The sequence below is a fragment of the Taudactylus pleione genome, unplaced genomic scaffold (genome assembly GCF_031769625.1).
Source record: "Taudactylus pleione unplaced genomic scaffold, aTauple2 ptg000624l, whole genome shotgun sequence".
NCBI lineage: Eukaryota > Metazoa > Chordata > Amphibia > Anura > Myobatrachidae > Taudactylus > Taudactylus pleione.
Window position 1 is genome coordinate 1,417,362 of NW_028285026.1, and position 20,799 is coordinate 1,438,160.

Consider the following 20,799-nt stretch of genomic DNA (forward strand, 5'->3'; position numbering starts at 1 on the left):
TGTCTGTCCTCTGACGTCGCCTTCTGTTTATAGTCAGTGAAAGCACCTTTGCCTAACAATGGACTAGTAGTAAGACGGTCTATTTATACTCCATGAAGTGCATGAAAACAATCCATCTCCATTGAGCCGTGTTGCTCTTTAAAAGGGCGACTCTAAGGGCTCCTTATCATCCCCTGGCCATACTGTAGAGTAACGTCCGCTGAGTCAGCAGCCCATTGTCTGTCTGTCCCAAGGGATCCTCTTTAATCTCATCCATCATCTAGAAGTAACAGCCCATGTTTATAGCGCTGTTATTTCCCCTGAGCATTGTTACAGAGTAACCAGTGACTGTACTGCCCTCTCCATCCATACACAGCCAGCTACCTGTAGGGCTGTCAGTCCATCTGCCCCTGTACAATGTCTGTGAGTGTTTACTCTGCTTGTGGAACTTCTTCCAGACATGCAGCTGCCCCAGGAACAGTTTGTCCATCTCTGATCTTCTGGAAGTGACATTGGGACCACAGGGATGGAGCCAGGTAGATTTGTCTCCTGACGTATGTGCAATAGGCATTCTGCGTACTGTATGTGCCTCTGTTATATTCTGTAGGTGCTGAGATAAGGGTTCTGGAGGAAATAGGCCCTGCAATAGACCAATAGCTGCTCACTATGGGGAGATGTACTAAGCTCTGAAAAGTGATAAACTGGAGAGTGATAAACCAGCAGCCACTCAGATCCTAACTGTCATGTTACAGGCTGTGATTGAAAAATGACAGTTGGGAGCTGAGTGGCTGCTGGTTTATCACTCTCCAGTTTATCACTTTTTCAGAGCTTAGTACATCTGGCCCAATTTGTGAGTAAAACTCACTTTATGCTGGTGTTTGTCAAGTAATTGACAAACACCCGGTGTGGGGCTGGTCACCCCCACACCGGGTATAGTGTATATCCCAATTCGTCAGGAGCAGAGCCTGCATTAACACTTCTATTGGAAAAACCCATTAAGATTTGCGTTACTGCTGCTGTACAATACTATAGAAAGTTCGTCATTAGACCAGGCTTGGATAACTGGATTTCCTCCTACTGTTGTGGAACTAGAAGTCTCAGCATGTGTTGCCAGTTTTTTTTATTTGAAACAAATATGAGCTACAGTATAGCACTGTACAAGTTACAGTATTCACATTAACTTGCTACAGTAACTGTATTTTTGTTTTATTTGAATGCAGTCGTGTTAGTTTCTGATTTGTTCTCTGCTTGTGAGGAAACTGAAAAGAAACCTCTACAATTAAAAAAAAATAAATTGGTATTGTTTTGTAAAGGATATAGGAAACTTTATTACCATCCTGAATGTCTTCATACTGTATATTATTTGCATCGGTCTTTTCTTCATGTCATACGGTTATATTCGTTACATTGTCACAGCTGCTGTTATTGTCGGTTTATTCGAGGATTTCTCACATGTTCTATAATCCTAATGGGCTGGATCCCATTAACAAAATAGACTTTATCCAGTGGTCTGGATTACAGAGGCTTATATCTGCCAAACCTTCTGAGTTGATGGTGACTTATGGCAAACGTACTGTATGTTCTCTGTTTTGTCCGCTGAACAGGAAGGAGCAGCAACAATCCAACGCAAGGTGGAACGGCTGACGGTGGACCCCAGTCTTACAGGTGAGAACCATAGTTAATTCTCTATATCCACTACACCGTTCAAGGAACTGGGCTTAATGTAAAGACAACACAATGCAAAAAAACCAAGAAAGTGGTTTGAAAAAATTCATAAAAAGATTCCCTTTAGGCTTAAAAACATCAGTTGCTGATGATCCCTATCTGGATGTACCAACCGTTCCTAAGTGCCCGGTATTAAATATTTGTCATTGGACAGTGGGTTGTAGGGGTGAGGGTGAATTGGAGGAAAGGGAGTAGAGATGGGGATTTGGGCAGATTGGGGGGTTAGGCCTGGCTCAGAACTTGTCCTGGCTACGCCGCTGGCACTGATGTCACATGAGAGACCCTGCAAAGGGATAATTTATAAGGAATATTAATTCTTCACTTCTGTCTGTGTCAAGAGATGCGGTGATCAGCGAGAACATGGCCAGGGAGGCGCTACAGAGACATACGTCCTCTATGTGCTGCTGGGACAGATCCGCCGGAGAGGAGCTGGTTATCAAGGAGATGACGCAGATGCCCCTGTATAGGGTAAGTGACATTTCAGGATTCCTACAAGTGCCTGGGGCTTTGGTACTGAATGGAGGCTTTCCTATATCTTGCATCATGTAAATATGAGCATAGCGTTTACAAATATGTAAGGACTAATATATGCAGATTCTTCACAATATTTCAATACACAAGTTTAAAATGTTGTTGTTGCAACTGCATCAGATACACAGATGCAATTTGCAGTAGTGTCCCTTTACATGGTGGCACATCAGAAGACTTTCTCTCTCCTGGTCAATTATTTACTTTTCTGAAGGATTTACTGAAACTCTGTTCTCCCATCCGAAGTCATTTGCTCTACTCCCCATACTACATAAACACATCATGATTTAGAAAGGTCAAAGGGGCTTGGCCACCGATGCGTGAATTTGCGGCTACCAGAGGAAGGCCATGGGCGGATATTGCCCACCATTAGGGATGACTATCGGAAGGTTCCACCTTTTCCATCATTACAATGATGGCACGTAACATCATTTGTAAACCATTTGATGGGTTGAACAATTGGTGGTGCACTTGTATATATCTTACTGATACTCAAGTCCAGAATCTTACAGCAATGCTCTCATCGCCCAATCCTCATCATTCTGGTAGACAAGCAATGGCAGCGTGAGGGTGAGCCTGGATCCATGCAGAGATCCTCCCCTCCCCAGGCCGAATCAGTGCGTAGAGTTTCAGGTGGTGTAACATTTTAACTGACTCCCTCTCAATGTTTTCGGCTGTTACATCTCAATCACAGGACAATACAAACCTGTGTGTGTTTGTTCTGTCTTTATTCGCAGTACCGGCTGGAGAGTTTCACTGAAACCCGACACCCTGAAAACACAATCAAACCGTACACAGGTGAGTACCGGGCACATACGGCGACCGCAATGCCCAATAGTAATCTGATCACCGCTGGTCAGGCCGTCTTCTGAGTGCTGATATGTTGTTAAATATAGCTGGGAAGGTGACCCCCATTGGTCTGTGCATGCAGACACAAAGTGATAGCACTAAAGAGGCTTATTCATGCCGGCAGCGCTCTGACTGCGTGGCCAAATTGTCTGAATGCCAGATGCAGGATTAAATGAAAGTCGGTTTTGCGGCTACATCTCGCTTGTTTTTGCATTGCGCCAGCTTTGGTGCCGAGCGTACGTAACTAAGAGCAATGCAGAGTCATACACATTTAAGGCTTTTGGCCGAAGGGGCGTAATGGGATGTTTGCACGTAGGCAGAGTTAGGTGAGGGTTACGGGCTGTGCAGAGTTGTGCGTACGCATAATTACGTCGGTCTTCATGCGGATCGTTTGCACCAGGGGAGGGGCGGGAGCGATTATGTGCTACTCGCCCTTCTAAATGTGTGACCAGATTAGTCACTGATCATGTCGGGTGACAGGACAGAGTCAGCCCATGCGTATCCCACTTATAACATAGTAACGATCTACTGTAATCTGTGACAGATCTGTGGCCTTTTAACAGAGCGCCTTCTGCCCCCTTGTGTTACAGAGAAGCTGATTGGGTGCTTTGGATAACTTCTCCACCTTATCTCTCTCCATGGCTTGATACATCTCCCTGAAAGTGTTATAACATTACGATTTATCTGACCAAGGTGTATACAGACAATGGGATCTCTCTCCAGAAAGTTCATATTCATTTAAAATAACTGTTTATTCTTAAACCTGTCCCCAACATATGAGGGCTTCTTTGTTGTAAATGGACATGGGGAGTATTTGGTAAAATGTACACATTAGGGGGGGACTTGATAAGACTGTAAACAATTCGTATACAGGCCCGTATTCAATTTGAGGCGAAAAGTCCCAGGCTTTTCGCCTGCCGGACTTTCCGCCTACATGGCGCGTTTTTGGAGAAAACACTTTCTCCAAAAACACTGTCCGCGAAAACAGCACCCGGCAAAACTTAAACAAGCGGAAAGTCCTGTCAGATTTGGGGAAATCAGCCTGAGACCCCCCAAAAGATGCTCTGACATGGGGGTTAGCTATGGTACCCCCCGATTTGGCTTGCTGAAGGTATTTGGTGTTTTTAAATAGGCTCAATAGCTGCTAAATAGCGTTTTTGTATAAGTGGTGCAGAATAGGATTCAGGAGTTTTATTTGCAGAAAATAACTTATCCCAGCAAATTTGGGGTACTTGAAAATGGGGGTCAGCATATTTTAAAGTTGCTAAAGTGAAGTTGGAAATATCGTGAAAAATCCACCTTCCGCAAGCACCTGCAATAAAAAAAAACACCTGGCGCATACTTGGGGACCCCCCCAGAGTCAAGTTCGCTAGTGTTTATCTTTGTCCCCCAACATTTATTTTTTTTCGCCCCCAAATTCAAAGTGATTTTTTGGGGTGTCATTAAGTGTTTTTTCAATTTTTTTTGACACAGGTTTCCTTTGGGGTACTGTCTGAAGGCTGCATGGGGGTTCCCGCAACGCTGCACCCCAAAACCCCAATTCTTTACTTTTTTCCGCCTGCTATTCATAGGTGAAACTTTACCGCCTACTACATTGCATTGACTCTCCGCCTAGGCGGAAAGTCTTTCAAATTGAATATGGACTAAAATTAAAACAGGCGAAAATGATATCATTGGCGAAAAGTTTTCGCCCAAAACACGCGAAAACGGCTTTTCGCTTCAAATTGAATACGGGCCACAGTATAATAAAACATTGACAGCAGAGCAGATGGGAGAATGCAGAAAGTTGATAGCGATAGAGTCGCTCTAAATCTAAATATCGGTATCTGTAGGCCAGAGAATCGACGGGCCCGGCAGAGGAGACCCTCCGCAGCTTTGGGACGTTGATGTCCAAACTCCCAAAATGTTTCATGAAGGTTCAAAGAGACTTCCTCTTCCTCATTCCGCAGCGCTAAAGGTGAGCGGGAAATCTGCGTTCTACATAGGAGTCTGTGGTCAGCGGGGGGTAGATCAGTATTCTTTTCTTTTGAATGACTCCATCAAGTGAAAATAGATCGTAAGCTCTTCATGGCAACATACCTCTATACTTTCCTGCCTTTTAAATCTTTGGATACTGCTCGTATAAATGTAATTATAATAAAAAATATATCTAACTTTTATGGGTGTCTACCACGCTATGCTGAGAGGCCACAAGGAGTGATATGTCGCGACCTTGATCTATATTTCTGCAGATGTGTCACAAGTGTCAGGGCCGGAAGCGATGTAAGTGTACTGGATGTGGGGGCTCAGGCCAGGTAAGTATGTAAGTGCCCCCCTCCCTCCAGTCTCTGTCTCTTGGCTGTCTTCTGCATCTCTCTGTTGTGTGACCACAGTTCAGATGTCGCTGCTCCAGCATCAGCCGCCAGAAACCCAGAAACAAGAGGTGCCATGCGTGTTCCGGGAGTGGCCGGAGAAGGTGGGTGACCCTGGTATATATACTGAGCGTCTCCTCTTCACTTTTTTATTCTCTAGCATCACCTGTGCCCCTGTGTTGTCCCATATGCGTAGTGCACCAGAACTTCTGTGTATTTACCTGTAGAATAATTCGGCAAAGTCTCTCCCAAGTCAGACATGCCCAGCCGGTGTCGGAGATCTCAGGTGATGACATCACTGATGCTGGTGGGCGGGGTCAGAGCTCAGACCAACTGTCAGTAACTGTAATCTAGCTGTCACTTCTGCCCCTTTCACATCGCAATATCGGGTCGCACCCAGGATTTTGTACACTGGTCCATCCTGGGTGCGACCCATCTGAGATCCCTTTCAGACTGGCGGCCTGACCCGGTTCATTGCTGAATCGATGACGTCACCATCATGTGCCGAGCCGGTGCTGGGAGATAAGATAATCTCCAAGCGCCGGATCTTCCTATGCTGTGAATGGGTCCCGGTTCACATCGACCCGAGTTACCCGTTCACACTGCCCCGCGTGCTGGGTTTAGATGCCAGGTCGCTCGACCTGGATTATTTCAACTAGACCCTTTCACGCTAAGCAATATCCCGGGTTACTGCGCGTTCACGTGAAATAATCAGAGTCATTGCTGGCAGTGTGAAAGGGGTTTTAGTAACTTTGGGGTCCATGTACTAAGCCTTGGAGAGAGAGATAACGTGGACGTAGATAAAGTACCAATCATTCTGTCCCTAACTGTCATTATTCAAACACAGCCTGTAAAGTGAGTTAGAAGCTGATTGGTTGGTACTTTATCTCTCTACAAGGCTTAGTACACGCACCTGCAATTCTGCGCCACGAATGTACACGTTAATGCACAAGTTTTCATGCACTTTTGCATACTCGTGAGCCAGCGATGATTGGGCCTGATTCAGACCCGCTCGCGAGCGCTGAGCGCTCGCAAGCGGGTCGATGTTGGCCCAGTGCGCATGCACACGAGGGAGCCGGCTCCGTCGTGCGCATGCGCGAGACCCAGATAGCGAGGCCAAGCCGTCGCTCTGTGTCTCGCTACAAAGGGGGCGTGCTGTCGATGGTGAGTGACAGCACGCCCCATTTGGTGGGCGTGCCTGGGGCGTGGCTGCCCAGACGGAGGCGTTCCCATGGGAACGCCTACCGTCTGGGGCCGGCCCCACTGACATCACAAGTGATGCCAGTGGGAGTGCTTTTGGCTCTGATAGAGCCGAAAGCACTCCAGGGCTTGCGGCAATGAGACCCTACCACAAGGGTCTCGTCGCAAGCCCGATGGTCGCGATAGTCTTGACCATCGCGACCATCTTTTTGGCCGCTCGCTATAGCTGTGGGTGGTCTGTCAGAGCGTCCGGCTCTGAATCAGGGCCACTGGGCCTGATTCAGAGCCGCTCGTAAGCGCACATCTGCATATCTGTGCATGCCTATGGGTCGTAATGCACATGCGCCAACCAGTCATTGCGGTCGGAAATCGTGCGCTCGTAAAACAGCGAGGGCCTGCTAATTTGAGTGACAGAATGAGGCGTTTGTGGGTGGTAACAGGGGAAGGTGTTTGAAAATGGGGAGTGGAGATCCGAACGCAGGCGTGCCAAATGGTCAAAACGGGTGTTTAATGGGTGTGCATAATTAACAAAGCAGCGTCATCGACCACGTCACTTGGTTGTCTTTTAGCCTGAACTGCTCGCAGTGATTGCGGGAAGTAAAACCTACCACAAGCACTGCGAGCAGTTCAGACGCCTTTCGATGTACTCGATTAATCTAATAAATAGCGGAGATGACGTATGATGCGAGCGGCCAGGGGGCATCTAAACAAAATAGCGAGCGCATGTTTCGGACGCTTGCTCAGACATAGAGGCGTCAACAGACCGCAAAGAGCGAGCGCTCTTTACTAGGAATCAGGCCCACTGTTCCTAGTAAATCTATAATGTATAGGCGGGTAAAGCAGGTGTTAGTGGGTAAGAGCACTGATGTTCCTTGCACCAAAAACTGTGCTGTACATTTGATTAGGAAATGTGCCCCGATACATTCTGTGTGTGATGTGATAATATAAAACAGGAAATAAAAATGTAGATTATTTAAAAGCACTTTTTTTTTTCTTATTCTTCTCCCTTTTAGGTGCAGCAAATGTTCTGGCCGGGGCAGGCGTGTCTGCGTTTTGTGCAAAGGCGAGGGCAAACTTCTCCATTACCAGCAGCTGAACGTCACCTGGTGAGCTCTGCTCATTAACATAGATACAGCGGAGGTGATGTGTGTGCAAAATATTCATTAGTCAGGATTAGTCCTCTTCCTGCAGTCTGTTACGTAGACCAGACACTCCCACCCTGCCCTGTGAGACATTAGGGCTGATTGTGTTATGGGTGTACACACCCACTCTGCAAAGTCCATACCCACATGGGACTGGCCGCACCTCCTCCGCTCCGCACAATAGGTCCTTGATCATATCCAGCTCCAGGCCCCTGTGGCCCTAAACTAGCAGATCTATGGTCAGCAGGTACATGTTACGGGTCTGTGGTCAGCGGGGGATAGATCAATATTCTTCTGTGGGCTATGTTTCGTCAGGGCCGTAACTAGGGGCGTGCGACCGGTGCCACAGTGCAGGGCACTAAGGGCGGCACCATTTCTGCCCATGGCCATTGTTTCTGGCCAGCAGGTTGGCTGAAACAGCACCCATCTATTAGACGCTCCTGGCAGGCGCCCTGCAGCACCCATCTATTAGATGCTCCTGGCCGGTGCCCTGCAGCACCCATCTATTAGACACTCCTGGCAGGCGCCCTGCAGCACCCATCTATTAGACGCTCCTGGCAGGCGCCCTGCAGCACCCATCTATTAGACGCTCCTGGCAGGCGCCCTGCAGCACCCATCTATTAGACGCTCCTGGCAGGCGCCCTGCAGCACCCATCTATTAGATGCTCCTGGCCGGTGCCCTGCAGCATCCATCTATTAGACGCTCCTGGCCGGTGCCCTGCAGCACCCATCTATTAGATGCTCCTGGCCGGTGCCCTGCAGCATCCATCTATTAGACGCTCCTGGCCGGCGCCCTGCAGCACCCATCTATTAGATGCTCCTGGCCGGTGCCCTGCAGCACCCATCTATTAGATGCTCCTGGCCGGTGCCCTGCAGCATCCATCTATTAGATGCTCCTGGCCGGTGCCCTGCAGCTTGTGTCTCTGTTTCATCCTGTGTTATAGCGCACAGGTCATGACTTAGAGAAGAAAAATTGGATGATGACATCAGAGGGGTCGGCCAGGCAGGTAGCAGCGCTCATTAGCGCTATTTGTTATTGTTTACAATTATTTTTTTAAACATTAAAACCCACAAATTGTTTAGCACAGCGGCTTAGTTACAGCTCTTCCCAGGTAGGAGACAAATTATGCGACAGTAATCAGCTTAGGTCACAGTGAGCGCCTCCATCTTGTGCGCGTTGTTCCTAGAAGTTTATGGTATAAGTAACATCGTATTTATTACCAAAACTTTATTTTTATAATGGGAAAAAGGGATTGAACAGTATTGCGTTAAAAAATGCTTTATTATTTTACTACTATCAGTCAATGTGGTGTCAGCTCTCAGCACATAGAGGGAACAGGGGGCTGATTCATTATGGATCGCTATTGCGATCGCGCCTGAGATTACACACTCAGATCTGTTGCGAAAATATGCTAATGAATGCTATCGCAATGTCGCCGCACAGCCAGCATAGAGACGCCCACTGCCTCCCTTTACCGCTATCTCACATCCGTAATTCCTCGCAGACCTGCGTATACATCGGGAACATCGAGTAACATCGGCCCCTCGCGCACAATTACAGCAGGTCTGTGCTTACTCAGAAATTGCTCACCTCGTCGCACGCAGTGAGTACACAATCTGCATATGCCGTCGCAGTGGCTAATTTATGCACGCCCATGTAATGGCGTTCAAATGGACCGGCACGCCTGCATTTCTCCGACCACCCCCAAACGCTAACCTGACCTCACTCACCCTGCGATGGCTTTTGTATCTGCGTAAGTGATCACAGAGCGATCGCAATGCTAACTCACGCACGCGCACTGCGGTGCATGCGCAGTTCGCAACAATCGTCGGTCTGCGTACGCTATCGCAATAGCGCTTCATGCTGAATCAGGCCCCGGAGACTTCAATACTGCAGAATACAGACACGACTCTAAAACCTGAATACAGACTTGTATTATATAACGCTTCAATACATTGTTATACAGCTGAGAGGTGACGAGTCCATGTTTATTCTCATTGCCCATCTGTACTAGGGAATGGTCATATGAATCCGGTTAATCGCTGAGGTTACAGCGGCTTTTGCTTGTGCGCCAGTTCTCAGGAATGTCCCCGTGCCATCACAATGTTTCCTCCATGTTATAAACATTTTCTCCTTCAGTCTGAGCAGCAGATGTCTGACGGCAATATTAGGAAACCCTGTGACGAGGTGTTACTTTATATATAATAACCATCTGTGTTTATGTGGCAGTCACAGTGTGTGTATCAGGGATTAGTAACGGCCCGGTGTATATTATATTATTGTATACATGTATGTGGTCCTCTCTGGGGTCTCAGCCCCCACATGTCTGGGAAAGTCATTCATGGGACAGAGGGCCTGATTCAGAGCCGCTCGTTCGCTCCGAGCGATGTTTGCCCAACTGCGCATGCGTACGGATCGTAATACGCATGCGCGAACCAGTCAGTGCGGTCGAAATTCATGTGCTCGCAAAATATCGAATGCCTGATAATTTGAGTGACAGGAGGAGGCGTATGTGGGCGGTAACAGGGGAAGGTGCTTGAAAACGGGGAGTGGAGATCCGAACGCAGGCGTGCTTAAAGGTCAAAACGGGCGTTTTATGGGTGTGCATAATTAATATAGCAGCGTCATTGACCACGTTACTGGGTTATTTTATAGCCAGAACTGCTCGCAAGATTGTGGTAGCAAAAACCAACCACAAGAATAGCGAGCAGTTCATACGCTGGTCGATGTACTCGATTAATCTAATAAATAGCGGACATGACGTAGGATGCGAGCGGCCAGGGGGCGTATTTTTTCAAAAAACGACCGCAAGTTTGGTTCGCTCGTTCAGACCTAGAGGCGTGAACAGACCGCAAAGAGCGAACGGTTGATTTGAATAGCCACCCCTATTTTCTGGACGAGCGAGCGCTAATTGCGTCCGGCTCTGAATCAGGCCCAGATCCCAAATTTATTATGCATACAGAGAAAATTACTGTACAGGACATTGACGCTGAGGGCGTGATTTAGAGATATACGCTAATTCTGGCGCAGCTGGAAATTTGCACGCAGCGGCTGTGCGGATATATGCAAAGGTCACAGCCTCCATCCAAGAGACTACATACATAGGCGCAGCTCGAACTTTTGATTAACCCTACCGGTAATCTCTCATATGCATAAACATTGGCAATCGGGCCCTAAGGCGTTGACGTGTATCGTGGATCCCAAATAACAGCCCATTTCATGGAAGGAAAAAATGCCACATCCTTATCTCCTATGTCTATGTCCTGCGTTGTGAGCTGCAATCTCTATGGGAGAATTGCCTGTGCTCTAGGGAATCGGGGAGGTCTCCCTGCTACTTGGGCGTGCCAGGAGAATAGACAGCTACTGTATGCATTAATCCTATGGTAGCTACATTTAAGTCAGCTTTCAACAAGACAAGTATAGATATTTGGGGAATGACTGGTCCACATTAATCTGTTATGACTGTTACCCAAGATCTATTTAATAATGTGTAGAAACTTCCAAGAGAGGAGATCTGCCAGAGGAGTGAATGGCATTGGTGGGATTTTGGGGTTCTGAGGGTCTCATTATATTTTTGTTACAGGAAGACGCTGCAGTCTGAGTTCCTCTCTAAACCACCAGCCCCGGAGCCCAGTTTCCCAACAAAACTCCTGAAAAAGGTCACGGGGGAGGTGATTATAAAGGACGACGAGGCGGCGGTAAGTGGTCTCGCTCAAACCTCGTTTTGGGGCATATTTATTAAAGGCCTATTGCTGAAATCCCCCTGAAAGCTGCAGATTTTAAAGGATTTCCATGTTACGCACATATCCCAGTAATGTATTAAGAGGGTAGCGAAGTAGACATTGGACCTACAGTATCTGCTGGAGCATCTTTATTTTAAATCGCGAATGCAACACCCATAGGTTTGGATGGGGACTACGAAATCGCCAAATTTACCAAGCTCTGAAAATCGTAGCTTTTCAGAGCTTGTCCCCCAATAATTGATCTATAGGTGGCGTTAACTACAGTAATGCAAAGGTTTTACTAAAGAGGTATCCGAAGGTAACTAACGCTTGCATGCATGCGGTCCGGTGACCAAGTGTGCACATTTAGGTATACCTTAGCCACCAATGTTCTTATGGCGGGCAGGAAAACTTCAGGTCCAGACAGAGAGATCAGAACAGGGGGCCTGATTGAGAGGCGCACGCTATTTGCGTGCGCTTGCTCTGAATCAGGGCGTCCCTTTTTTTTAAAATTCCGGCCTCCAGGCCGCTCGCAAAGCTATGGGTGACCACCCACAGCTTGTGTCAGCGGCCTGGTGATGGTCGCGATTATCGTGACCATCGGCATTGCGAGGAGATGCTTGTGGTAGGGTCTCAGCTATCGCAATGCCAAGTGGACTTCCTGCTTTAATAGAGCAGGAAGTCCACTACTGACATCACGAGTGATGTCAGTAGGGCCGCCCACAAACGGCAGGCGTTCCTTCGGAAACGTCTCCATTTGTGCAGCCACCCCCCCTCCCCGCCTACAAAAAGGGGCGAGCTGTTGATCAACATCGACAGCCACCCCGCTTTGTTGCGACCCCCGGGGCGAGTGATCTGTCACTCGCTACGGGTCTTGCACATGCGCATTGCACATGCGCATTGGCCCACCATCGACCTGCTTGCGAGCGCAATGTGCTCGTGATCGAATCTGCATCAGGGCCAGGGTCCACAAACCATATCACATTATTATTTGTTTTCTGTGATTTCAGCCCTCTGGTCCCAGCTAATGTCGATAGACAGATAGGAATGACCAACTCTCGAGATTCATTTGTATATAACTTGCTATTTAACAGGCTTCCATTATTTCTATGGAGTCCATGCGCCAAGCCTTGGAGAGAAATAAAGTACCAACCAATCAGCTCCTAACACATTTTTCAAACCACGGCCTGTAAATTGACAGGAGCTGTTTGGTTGGTACTTTATCTCTCTCCCAGGCTTAGTACATAGACCCCTATGCCCTTTATCTACACGGAGGAGATAAACCATTTACAATAACAGACACTATTTGAAATCATCCGCATTCCCTCTAACTTCGGAGCCTGAATTTTCTGCTTTATAACATTTCAGCTGGAGCTGTAAACTGTATTGTAATGTGGGATATTCAATCGTAAATAGGGATTTCTTGAAGGGTATTGTCAATAATTCTATAATCCCACGCACTACCCATCATTGCGCAAATGAAACAGAGTATTGATCCGAACAATCTAAAAGTAAATCTGTCACTGCGAAATGCCGAGAGCTTTCACGTTGTAAATTGGATTTGTGCCCCTCCCCTCCCTTCCTTAGATTAATGGAGCGGTGGGGGAATTTCGTTATTATTTTAATGTCACGGTCTCCTGTAATTTACTTCTTATTGGTGCAGTCACAGGAGAACGATCTGAAAGCTTTTAGAGCGGACACCATGGTTTAAATAAGAGGTAGACTCTGATTGGATAACTGCGACACTCATCCAATAAAACAGAGGTAGGAAGCGTAAGGCACTCCAGCTGCTGGGGAACTACACATTCCAGCATGTCCTGCCACGCATGCTTTAGCATGCCCTAATGGCCAAATTGTGGCAGGGAATGCTGGGAGATGTAGTTCCACAACAGCTGGAGTGCCACAGGTTGTGGCTGCCCCTGCAATGTAGAACGTCGGTCAGAAATGTCTCTGACAGAGGTCAACCATGGCAATCTCAGCATCGGATGGAAAAACCATCTCTATCGGGTCGGAAACTGCCAACTATTGGTTTCCGATGGCCATTCCTAAACACAGATGTACTAGTCAGACGCTTAGGTGCTATATAGTAACTAGGGGATATTTAACAAACAAATAATCCCCACCCCAAATAAAACACAAAACCCTTGCATGCCCATAATTCAATTCATCTCTGCCACGATTCACACAACAATGCCCCCAGGCCGGCATGGCAGCTCTTGTTTTCTGATAACCCCCATCACTTTTGTTGGCAATTCTTTTGTTTGTTTTATATGCTGACAATAAAGCATCTTTCATCCATTTAGGGACAAATTTAGCACAATTAGGGCTATTAGGATTAGAGATGAGCGGTTCGGATTCTGTGGAATCCGAACCGCTCCGAACATTGGGGATCCGAGTCCACCCGAACCCTGTTCGGGTGTTCACCGCTTGACTCGGATCCCCGTTCGGGGCCGAACGGCGGCCGCCTGATGTCGGATTCTCACTAGAGAATCCGACATCAGGTCTCCTCGCGTGTAGGGCAGAGCGCAGTGATAGCGCTCTGCCCTACACAGACACAGACACACAGCCGCCAGCGGCAGCTGTGTGTTTGTTACAGCAGCCAATGAGAGTCACACAGACTCTCATTGGCTGCTGCACGGAGGGAGCCGGCTGGAGCTCACACATGAGCTCCGTCTTCCGGCTCCCTCCTCAGCGTGTGACAGAGCGGACGGCGCGGGAGCGGGGATACAGGTAAGTTTTATTTTTTTTATTTTTTTACTTGTCAAAGGTCCGGGGGCGCTACTGGGGGGGGGTCTGCACTACTGGGGGGGTCTGCTACTGGGGGGGGGCTATACTACTGGGGGGGCCATACTACAGAGGGGCCTGCTACTGGGGGGGCTATACTACTGGGGGGGGGTCTGCACTACTGGGGGGGGGTCTGCTACTGGGGGAGGCAATACTACTGGGGGGGCCATACTACAGAGGGGCCTGCTACTGGGGGGGGCTATACTACTGGGGGGGGGTCTGCTACTGGGGGGGCCATACTACTGGGGGGGATCTGCACTATTGGGGGGCCATACTACAGAGGGGCCTGCTACTGGGGGGGGCTATACTACTGGGGGGGTCTGCACTACTGGGGGGGTCTGCTACTGGGCAGGGCTATACTACTGGGGGGGCCATACTACAGAGGGGCCTGCTACTGGGGGGGCTATACTACTGGGGGGGGTCTGCTACTGGGGGGCCATACTACTGAGGGGCCTGCTACTGGGGGGGGCCATACTACTGGGGGGGCCTACTACAGGGGGGGCCATACTACAGGGGGGGGCCCATACTACAGGGGGGGCTACTACTGGAGCAGCCTACTACTGGGGGGGCCTGCTACTGGGGCAGCCATACTACTGGGGGGGCATACTACTGGGTGGCATGCTAATGGGGGGCATACTACTGGGGGGGGCTGCTAATGGGGGGCATACTACTGGGGGGGGCCTGCTAATGGGGGGCATACTACTGGGGGGCATTCTACTGGGGGCACTGCATAGTGGACCCTACTACTAAGGGGACTGCATAGGGGGCACCACTGCTGGGGGACATTGTGTAAGGGACACCGCTACTGTGGGCATTGTATAAAAGGGTCACTACTGTGGGCATTGTGTAAAAGGGGCACTACTGTGTGTCGTAACATAAATAAGAGACACTACTTTATGGTGTAATGTGAATCAGGCCCTATGTGCGGTGTAATGCTAATAAGATTGTGCACTGTGACTCCTAGGGCCGTAGCCCACTTTGTAAACAAGTACTGTGACTCTGCTGGCCGTACCCCACTGGGTGTGTGCACTACTTTTCATTTCTGCCACTGCTGTGTGGCAATGTGTCATAGATGTGCTTTATACTGTGGTGTCTGTGTCGTTGTGCCGCTGCTTTGTCGCTTAGTAACCAGTCAGCTCACTGCAACCTTTGGCCAATAATGTTGAAAACAATATTATAAGCTGTGATATGGTCTAAATTGACTGGAAATTAATGTTATTGAGGTTAATAATACTCTAGGAAGAAAAAAAAGACCAATTTATGTGATTTTAGCTTTTTTTGTAAATTTTTGTAAAAAAATCCAAATCCAAATCCAAATCCAAATCCAAAGCCAGTCACCGCAGTTTGGCAAATCCAAATCCAAATCCAAAGCCGGACGACGAATTAGAACCAAATCCAAATCCAAATCCGGCAAAAATGGTCCGGCGCACATCCCTAATTAGGATGTTATGCTGTAGGAAGCCATCTTAACCTCTTTGTGCCAGGTCTCGGCTATGAGGACATGCACCAGAAGTTACCCCCCAACCTATAAGAGGATTCCCGACCACCCAGGCAGATGGGCATTAGATGAATCTAGGTGGCTATTTTGCATTTCTACCCAGGTCTGATAATCTTGTTGTGCATTATTGTAGGTTCGCCCTCCAGTCGCATTTGCAGAGTCCCCGGGGACAGCGGATGCCTTTCAGACAGTGTTCCAAGATCACAGCCAAACTTGCGGCTCCTCGTGTCACATCCTGAGGCAGGTAACAGCAAACGTTTTCTCCTGCACCTCCTGATAAACTCGTTCCCAGCCGCCTCTGTGCCGCGCTGCAGATTAGCACAGAGCTAATTGGTTAAGTGTCTGCAATTTGCTGATTGGATCAATGTTATCAGAACTTTCATTGTTTAGACAAGAAACAAAACGCAAATTGAATTTCTTTGTAGGGCCGAACGATCCGTCTGAGTCGTTCAAATGAATTGATGTGCAGACAAAGCCAAGTTCACTCACCTCTAATGCTCCCTGACACCGGTTCACCTGAATTATTATATGAATGAATGGTGTAATGTTTAGTACCATAGAAATTTGTTCAAACTGGCCCCAGCACTCATATTTGTGTCATCAGTATCATGTATGGCCATTTAAAATGACATCTATCTATTAAACGTTTCCTGCTCGCCTGTTGTTTTGTTAATTTAAAGTTGGTTGGTTTTGCCTCTGAAATTATTGCCGCTTTAAATCTATGAGCTAAGGGCCCATTCAGAGATGGACTGAAATTATTGCCGCTTTAAATCTATGGGCTAAGGGCCCATTCAGAGATGGACTGAAATTATTGCCGCTTTAAATCTATGAGCTAAGGGCCCATTCAGAGATAGACTGAAATTATTGCCGCTTTAAATCTATGGGCTAAGGGGCCATTCAGAGATGGACGCGTTGCGATGTTTACGCAGTTGAATGATTATCGGTAATCTGCGCCTGTGTCTGGACAGCCCTGCGCATGCGTCAAGTTTCATTACCGATGTTGCTCGCAGAAGGGATTTATTAGCATAGTGTCTGACAGGCAGGGTCCATTTGTGTGCGGCAACGAGGAGGTGGTGACTCAAACGTGGGCGTGTCACAACAGTTTTAGGGGCACGTCTCTGCCTGCGACTGGGATCCTATACGCAGTGAAAATGGCGTCTCAGTTCTGGCAGCCATTCTACGCAACCCTAGAGTTACTGAGAAGTCGAATAGTTGACTGATCTGCGAAAGGTGCTGCGTCTTTGTATGCAGTCAGTAGTGCAATTTGATAGTCAAATCCCGTTGGCTGCATCATTTGCATATTTTCACGCAGACGCTGCATACAAATTTGCAGCTATAGCGGCATTGGCGTCCATCTCTGAATTGGGCCTTAAATCGTCAGTCGTGCCAGTTTCTGCACCTCGCAGGCTATTACATAAGGGCCCAGATCTGGTTAAGTGAAACTGATAAGTTTAAATGTTTTTAATTCGTCATAGTTACTATTAAGCACTTCATGTGTTCTCCTAACACCTGTTGCAAATGCTTTGAAGTGTTTAGTTCAAAAACTAACGTAAGTGATAAGTCCCTTTCCGACAAGTGTTTAATTTACTTTGCATCAATTTTGACATTTCCTGCAGCGTCTGAACGCTGCAGGAAATGTCAAAATTGATGCAAAGTAAACTCAGTAACTTATAACAGGAGTGGGAACACCCATCAAGTTCATTATACATAACGCTGCAAGGAGGCTATACCCACGTCTCACAGAGACAAGATTTGTCCAGTGTCTTGGTGAATAATTGACACCTTGTGTATGTGTCCGTGTTTAGAGTTGAACATGTTTTGCACTGGCGTACCCTTATCTTGGGGAGGTGGATCAAGGGCAGTAATGTGCAAGCACTGTATAGGTGAGGGTCTGCAGACACAGAATGTACCCACCCACTTCTGTACAGCAATTTACGCTAAAGTACCAATTTAATGAACTGACATATATGTTTATAAATAAAACAAAATATTACAGTAGTTTTACTCCCAGAAGCAACACTGTATGTATATACCTATAATTAGGTAACTATCTTATATGATGTATAAATAGATTGACACTTAGTTCTGTACTACCAGAGACTACCACAAGATGGTGCTAGATCCTTTATTTAGTTGGAGAGCAGCAGCATTGAGCAGTGATTTCAGAAACAGCAGCTTGACCATGGCTGATGTGTCTAGATTCTGTCAGGGTGTTAAAGGGTGATTTGTGCTAAAGAACATTTGCTACAGTCTGGTAAATTAAATATCTATTCTCTTCTCTTCTAATGCTCTTCTGTTACGTTTTTCTCCCACAGCGTAAGACGGTGGAGGTGATTCCAGTTGTACACGTGCTGTACGAGTACAGAGGACAGAGCCTTTCATCCTATGTGTATGGCCGGGAGCACAGAGTATACACTGAGCCGCATTCCCATAGTCTCTGCTGTGGCTGCTCAGTCATGTAAGAGGCTGATACAGGCTCAGGGGTTCCATGTCTCTGCCTAGGAACTATTCCTCAGCATGCCACCAATAGAATGCTTTAAGTGTGGGGTTCCACTGTCTTCCAGGCTGTGGGGGTTCCATTGTCTTCCAGGCTATGAGTGGGTTCCACTGTCTTCCAGGCTGTGGGTGGGTTCCACTGTCTTCCAGGCTGTGGGTGGGTTCCACTGTCTTCCAGGCTGTGTGTGTGTGTGTGGGGGGGTTCCACTGTCTTCCAGGCTGTGTGTGTGTGTGTGTGTGTGTGTGGGGGGTTCCACTGTCTTCCAGGCTGTGGGGGGTACCACTGTCTTCCAGGCTGTGGGGATTCCACTGTCTCGCAGGCTGTGGGGGTGTTCCACTGTCTTCCAGGCTGTGGGGGGGGGGATTCCACTGTCTCGCAGGCTGTGGGGGGTTCCACTATTTTCCAGGCTGTGGGGGGGTTCCACTGTCTTCCAGGCTGTGGGGGGGGGTTTCTACTGTCTTCCAGGCTGTGGGGGTTCCACTGTCTCACAGGCTGTGGGGGGTTCCACTGTCTCACAGGCTGTGGGGGGTTCCACTGTCTTCCAGGCCGTGGGGGGTACCACTGTCTTCCAGGCTGTGGGGGGTTCCACTGTCTTCCAGGCCATTGGGGGTTCCACTGTCTTCCAGGCCGTGGGGGGGTCCCACTGTCTTCATAGGCATACAGCACAGCAGTAATTTCATCCATAACCTGCTTCTACGTATAAGCAATAAGGTCTGATGATAATTATGATGGACCTATTTGTCCTGTAGGCCTGGATCTCACATCATCACCCTTACTAACTCTGCTCCGCCTGTGGAAGTTATGTACAGTATTCCTCCCGCTATCAATTTATGATGTGTTTGTCTAAGGTAGCATTTTTGTGGCTTTATCTTTCCTTGCAGTTTATATGTCCCCAAGGAATACTGTATGACAGTGATCATATTTAAATACGTAACGTGCATGGATTTTACATTCTTCCCATTTTACCCATTCAATGTTCAACCCCACATTTACTACACAGGACCGTCTGCTTGTCTTCATTATTTTTTTCTTTAACTATTTCATTAGAATTCAGTCAAAGTGAGACATTGCGACAACTGTTCAATAAAGGTTCTCTAACGTACATAAATGTTTGTTATTGATGTTCTAAACTGATTTGTGCCAGAAACAATGCAAAGCTCTCCCTCTGGTGATCACTACACAGCACAGCTCCCCCTCTTGTGATCCCTACACAGTACAGCTCCTCTCTGGTGACCGTTACACAATACAGCTCCCCCTCAGGTGATCGCTACTTAGGACAACTCCCCTCTGGTGATCGCTACACAGTACAGCTCCCCCTCTGGTGATCGCTACACAGTACAGCTCCCCCTCTGGTGATCGCTACTTAGTACAGCTCCCCCTCTGGTGATTGCTATACAGTACAGCTCTCCCTCTGGTGATCGCTACACAGTACAGCACCCATCTGGTAATCGCTACACAATACAGCTCCCCACTGGTGATCACTACACTGTACAGCTCCCCTCTGATGGTGATCGCTACACTGTACAGCTCCCCGCTGGTGGTGATCGCTACACAGTACAGCTCCTCTCTAGCTGTGATCGCTACACAGTACAGCTCCCCTCTGGTGATCGCTACACAGTACAGCTCCTCTCTGGCGGTGATCACTACACAATACAGCTTCCCTCTGGTGATCGCTACACAGTACAGCTCCCCTCTGATGGTGATCGCTACACAGTACAGCTCCCCTCTGGTGATCGCTACACTGTACAGCTCCCCTCTGGTGATCGCTACACTATAAAGCTCCCCTCTGATGGTGATCGCTACCCAGTCCAGCTCCCCTCTGGTAGTGATCCCTACACAGTACAGCTCCCCTCTGGTAGTGATCCCTACACAGAACAGCTCCCCTCTGGTGGTGATCCCTACACAGTACAGCTCCCCTCTGGTGGTGATCACTACACAGTACATCTCCCCTCTGGTGGTGATCACTACACAGTACAGCTCCCCTCTGGTGGTGATCACTACACAGTACAACTCCCCTCTGGTGGTGATCACCACTCTGTACAATTCCCCTCTGGTGGTGATCAATACACAGTACAGCTCCCCTTCTGGTGATCACTACACAGTACAGCTCCCCCTCTGGTGATCACTACACAGTACAGCTCCCCTCTGGTGATCACTACACAGTACGGAGGGGAAGCAATCGGGAAGCTAACTGCCTATATACCGGCAGCCGGCTTCCCGACTGTCTTATCCCGGCAAGGGTGAAATGCCGGGCGTCTAGATGTAGACGCCCGCATTTCCCCGATGCCGGGAGACCGGCGCCCGGCATGACGATCGTAGTGATGCCGGGCGCCACGAGTGGACAGCCGCGGGGGGGAGGGTTAGGTTTAGGGCTCCCGGGGGGGATTTAGGGTTAGGCACCCCCCCGGGAGAGTTAGGGTTAGGCTAGGGGGAGGGAGGTTAGGGTTAGACACCCCCGGAGGGGACTTAGGGTTAGGCACCCCCCCGGGGGACTTAGGTTTAGGCAGCGGGGAAGGGGGTGGT

General features: G+C 48.3%; 1 protein-coding gene across 2 annotated transcripts; it reads left to right on the forward strand.

The window, feature by feature from the left end:
* Positions 1-376: 376 nt before the first annotated feature.
* LOC148479318 (protein SSUH2 homolog) lies at positions 377-18,507 on the forward strand. Of its 2 annotated transcripts, none has more exons than XM_088454636.1 (11): positions 377-515; positions 1,584-1,644; positions 2,043-2,172; positions 2,970-3,030; positions 4,914-5,038; positions 5,313-5,375; positions 5,454-5,536; positions 7,646-7,738; positions 11,359-11,473; positions 15,913-16,023; positions 18,095-18,507. In XM_088454636.1, the coding sequence occupies exons 1-11, from the start codon at positions 506-508 to the stop codon at positions 18,239-18,241; spliced, it is 999 nt and encodes a 332-aa protein (XP_088310762.1). In that variant the 5' UTR covers positions 377-505; the 3' UTR covers positions 18,242-18,507. The 2 variants fall into 2 exon arrangements, with proteins under 2 accessions (XP_088310762.1, XP_088310763.1); XM_088454637.1 differs by having other exon boundaries at positions 15,913-16,019; positions 18,095-18,197.
* Positions 18,508-20,799: the final 2,292 nt, after the last annotated feature.

Bases quoted from the DNA above. Each gene is read 5' to 3' on its own strand.
- LOC148479318 (XM_088454636.1), top strand. The intron at 11,474-15,912 runs GTAAGTGGTCTC...GCATTATTGTAG, and splicing joins TAAAGGACGACGAGGCGGCG to GTTCGCCCTCCAGTCGCATT. The intron at 16,024-18,094 runs GTAACAGCAAAC...TTTCTCCCACAG, and splicing joins CGTGTCACATCCTGAGGCAG to CGTAAGACGGTGGAGGTGAT.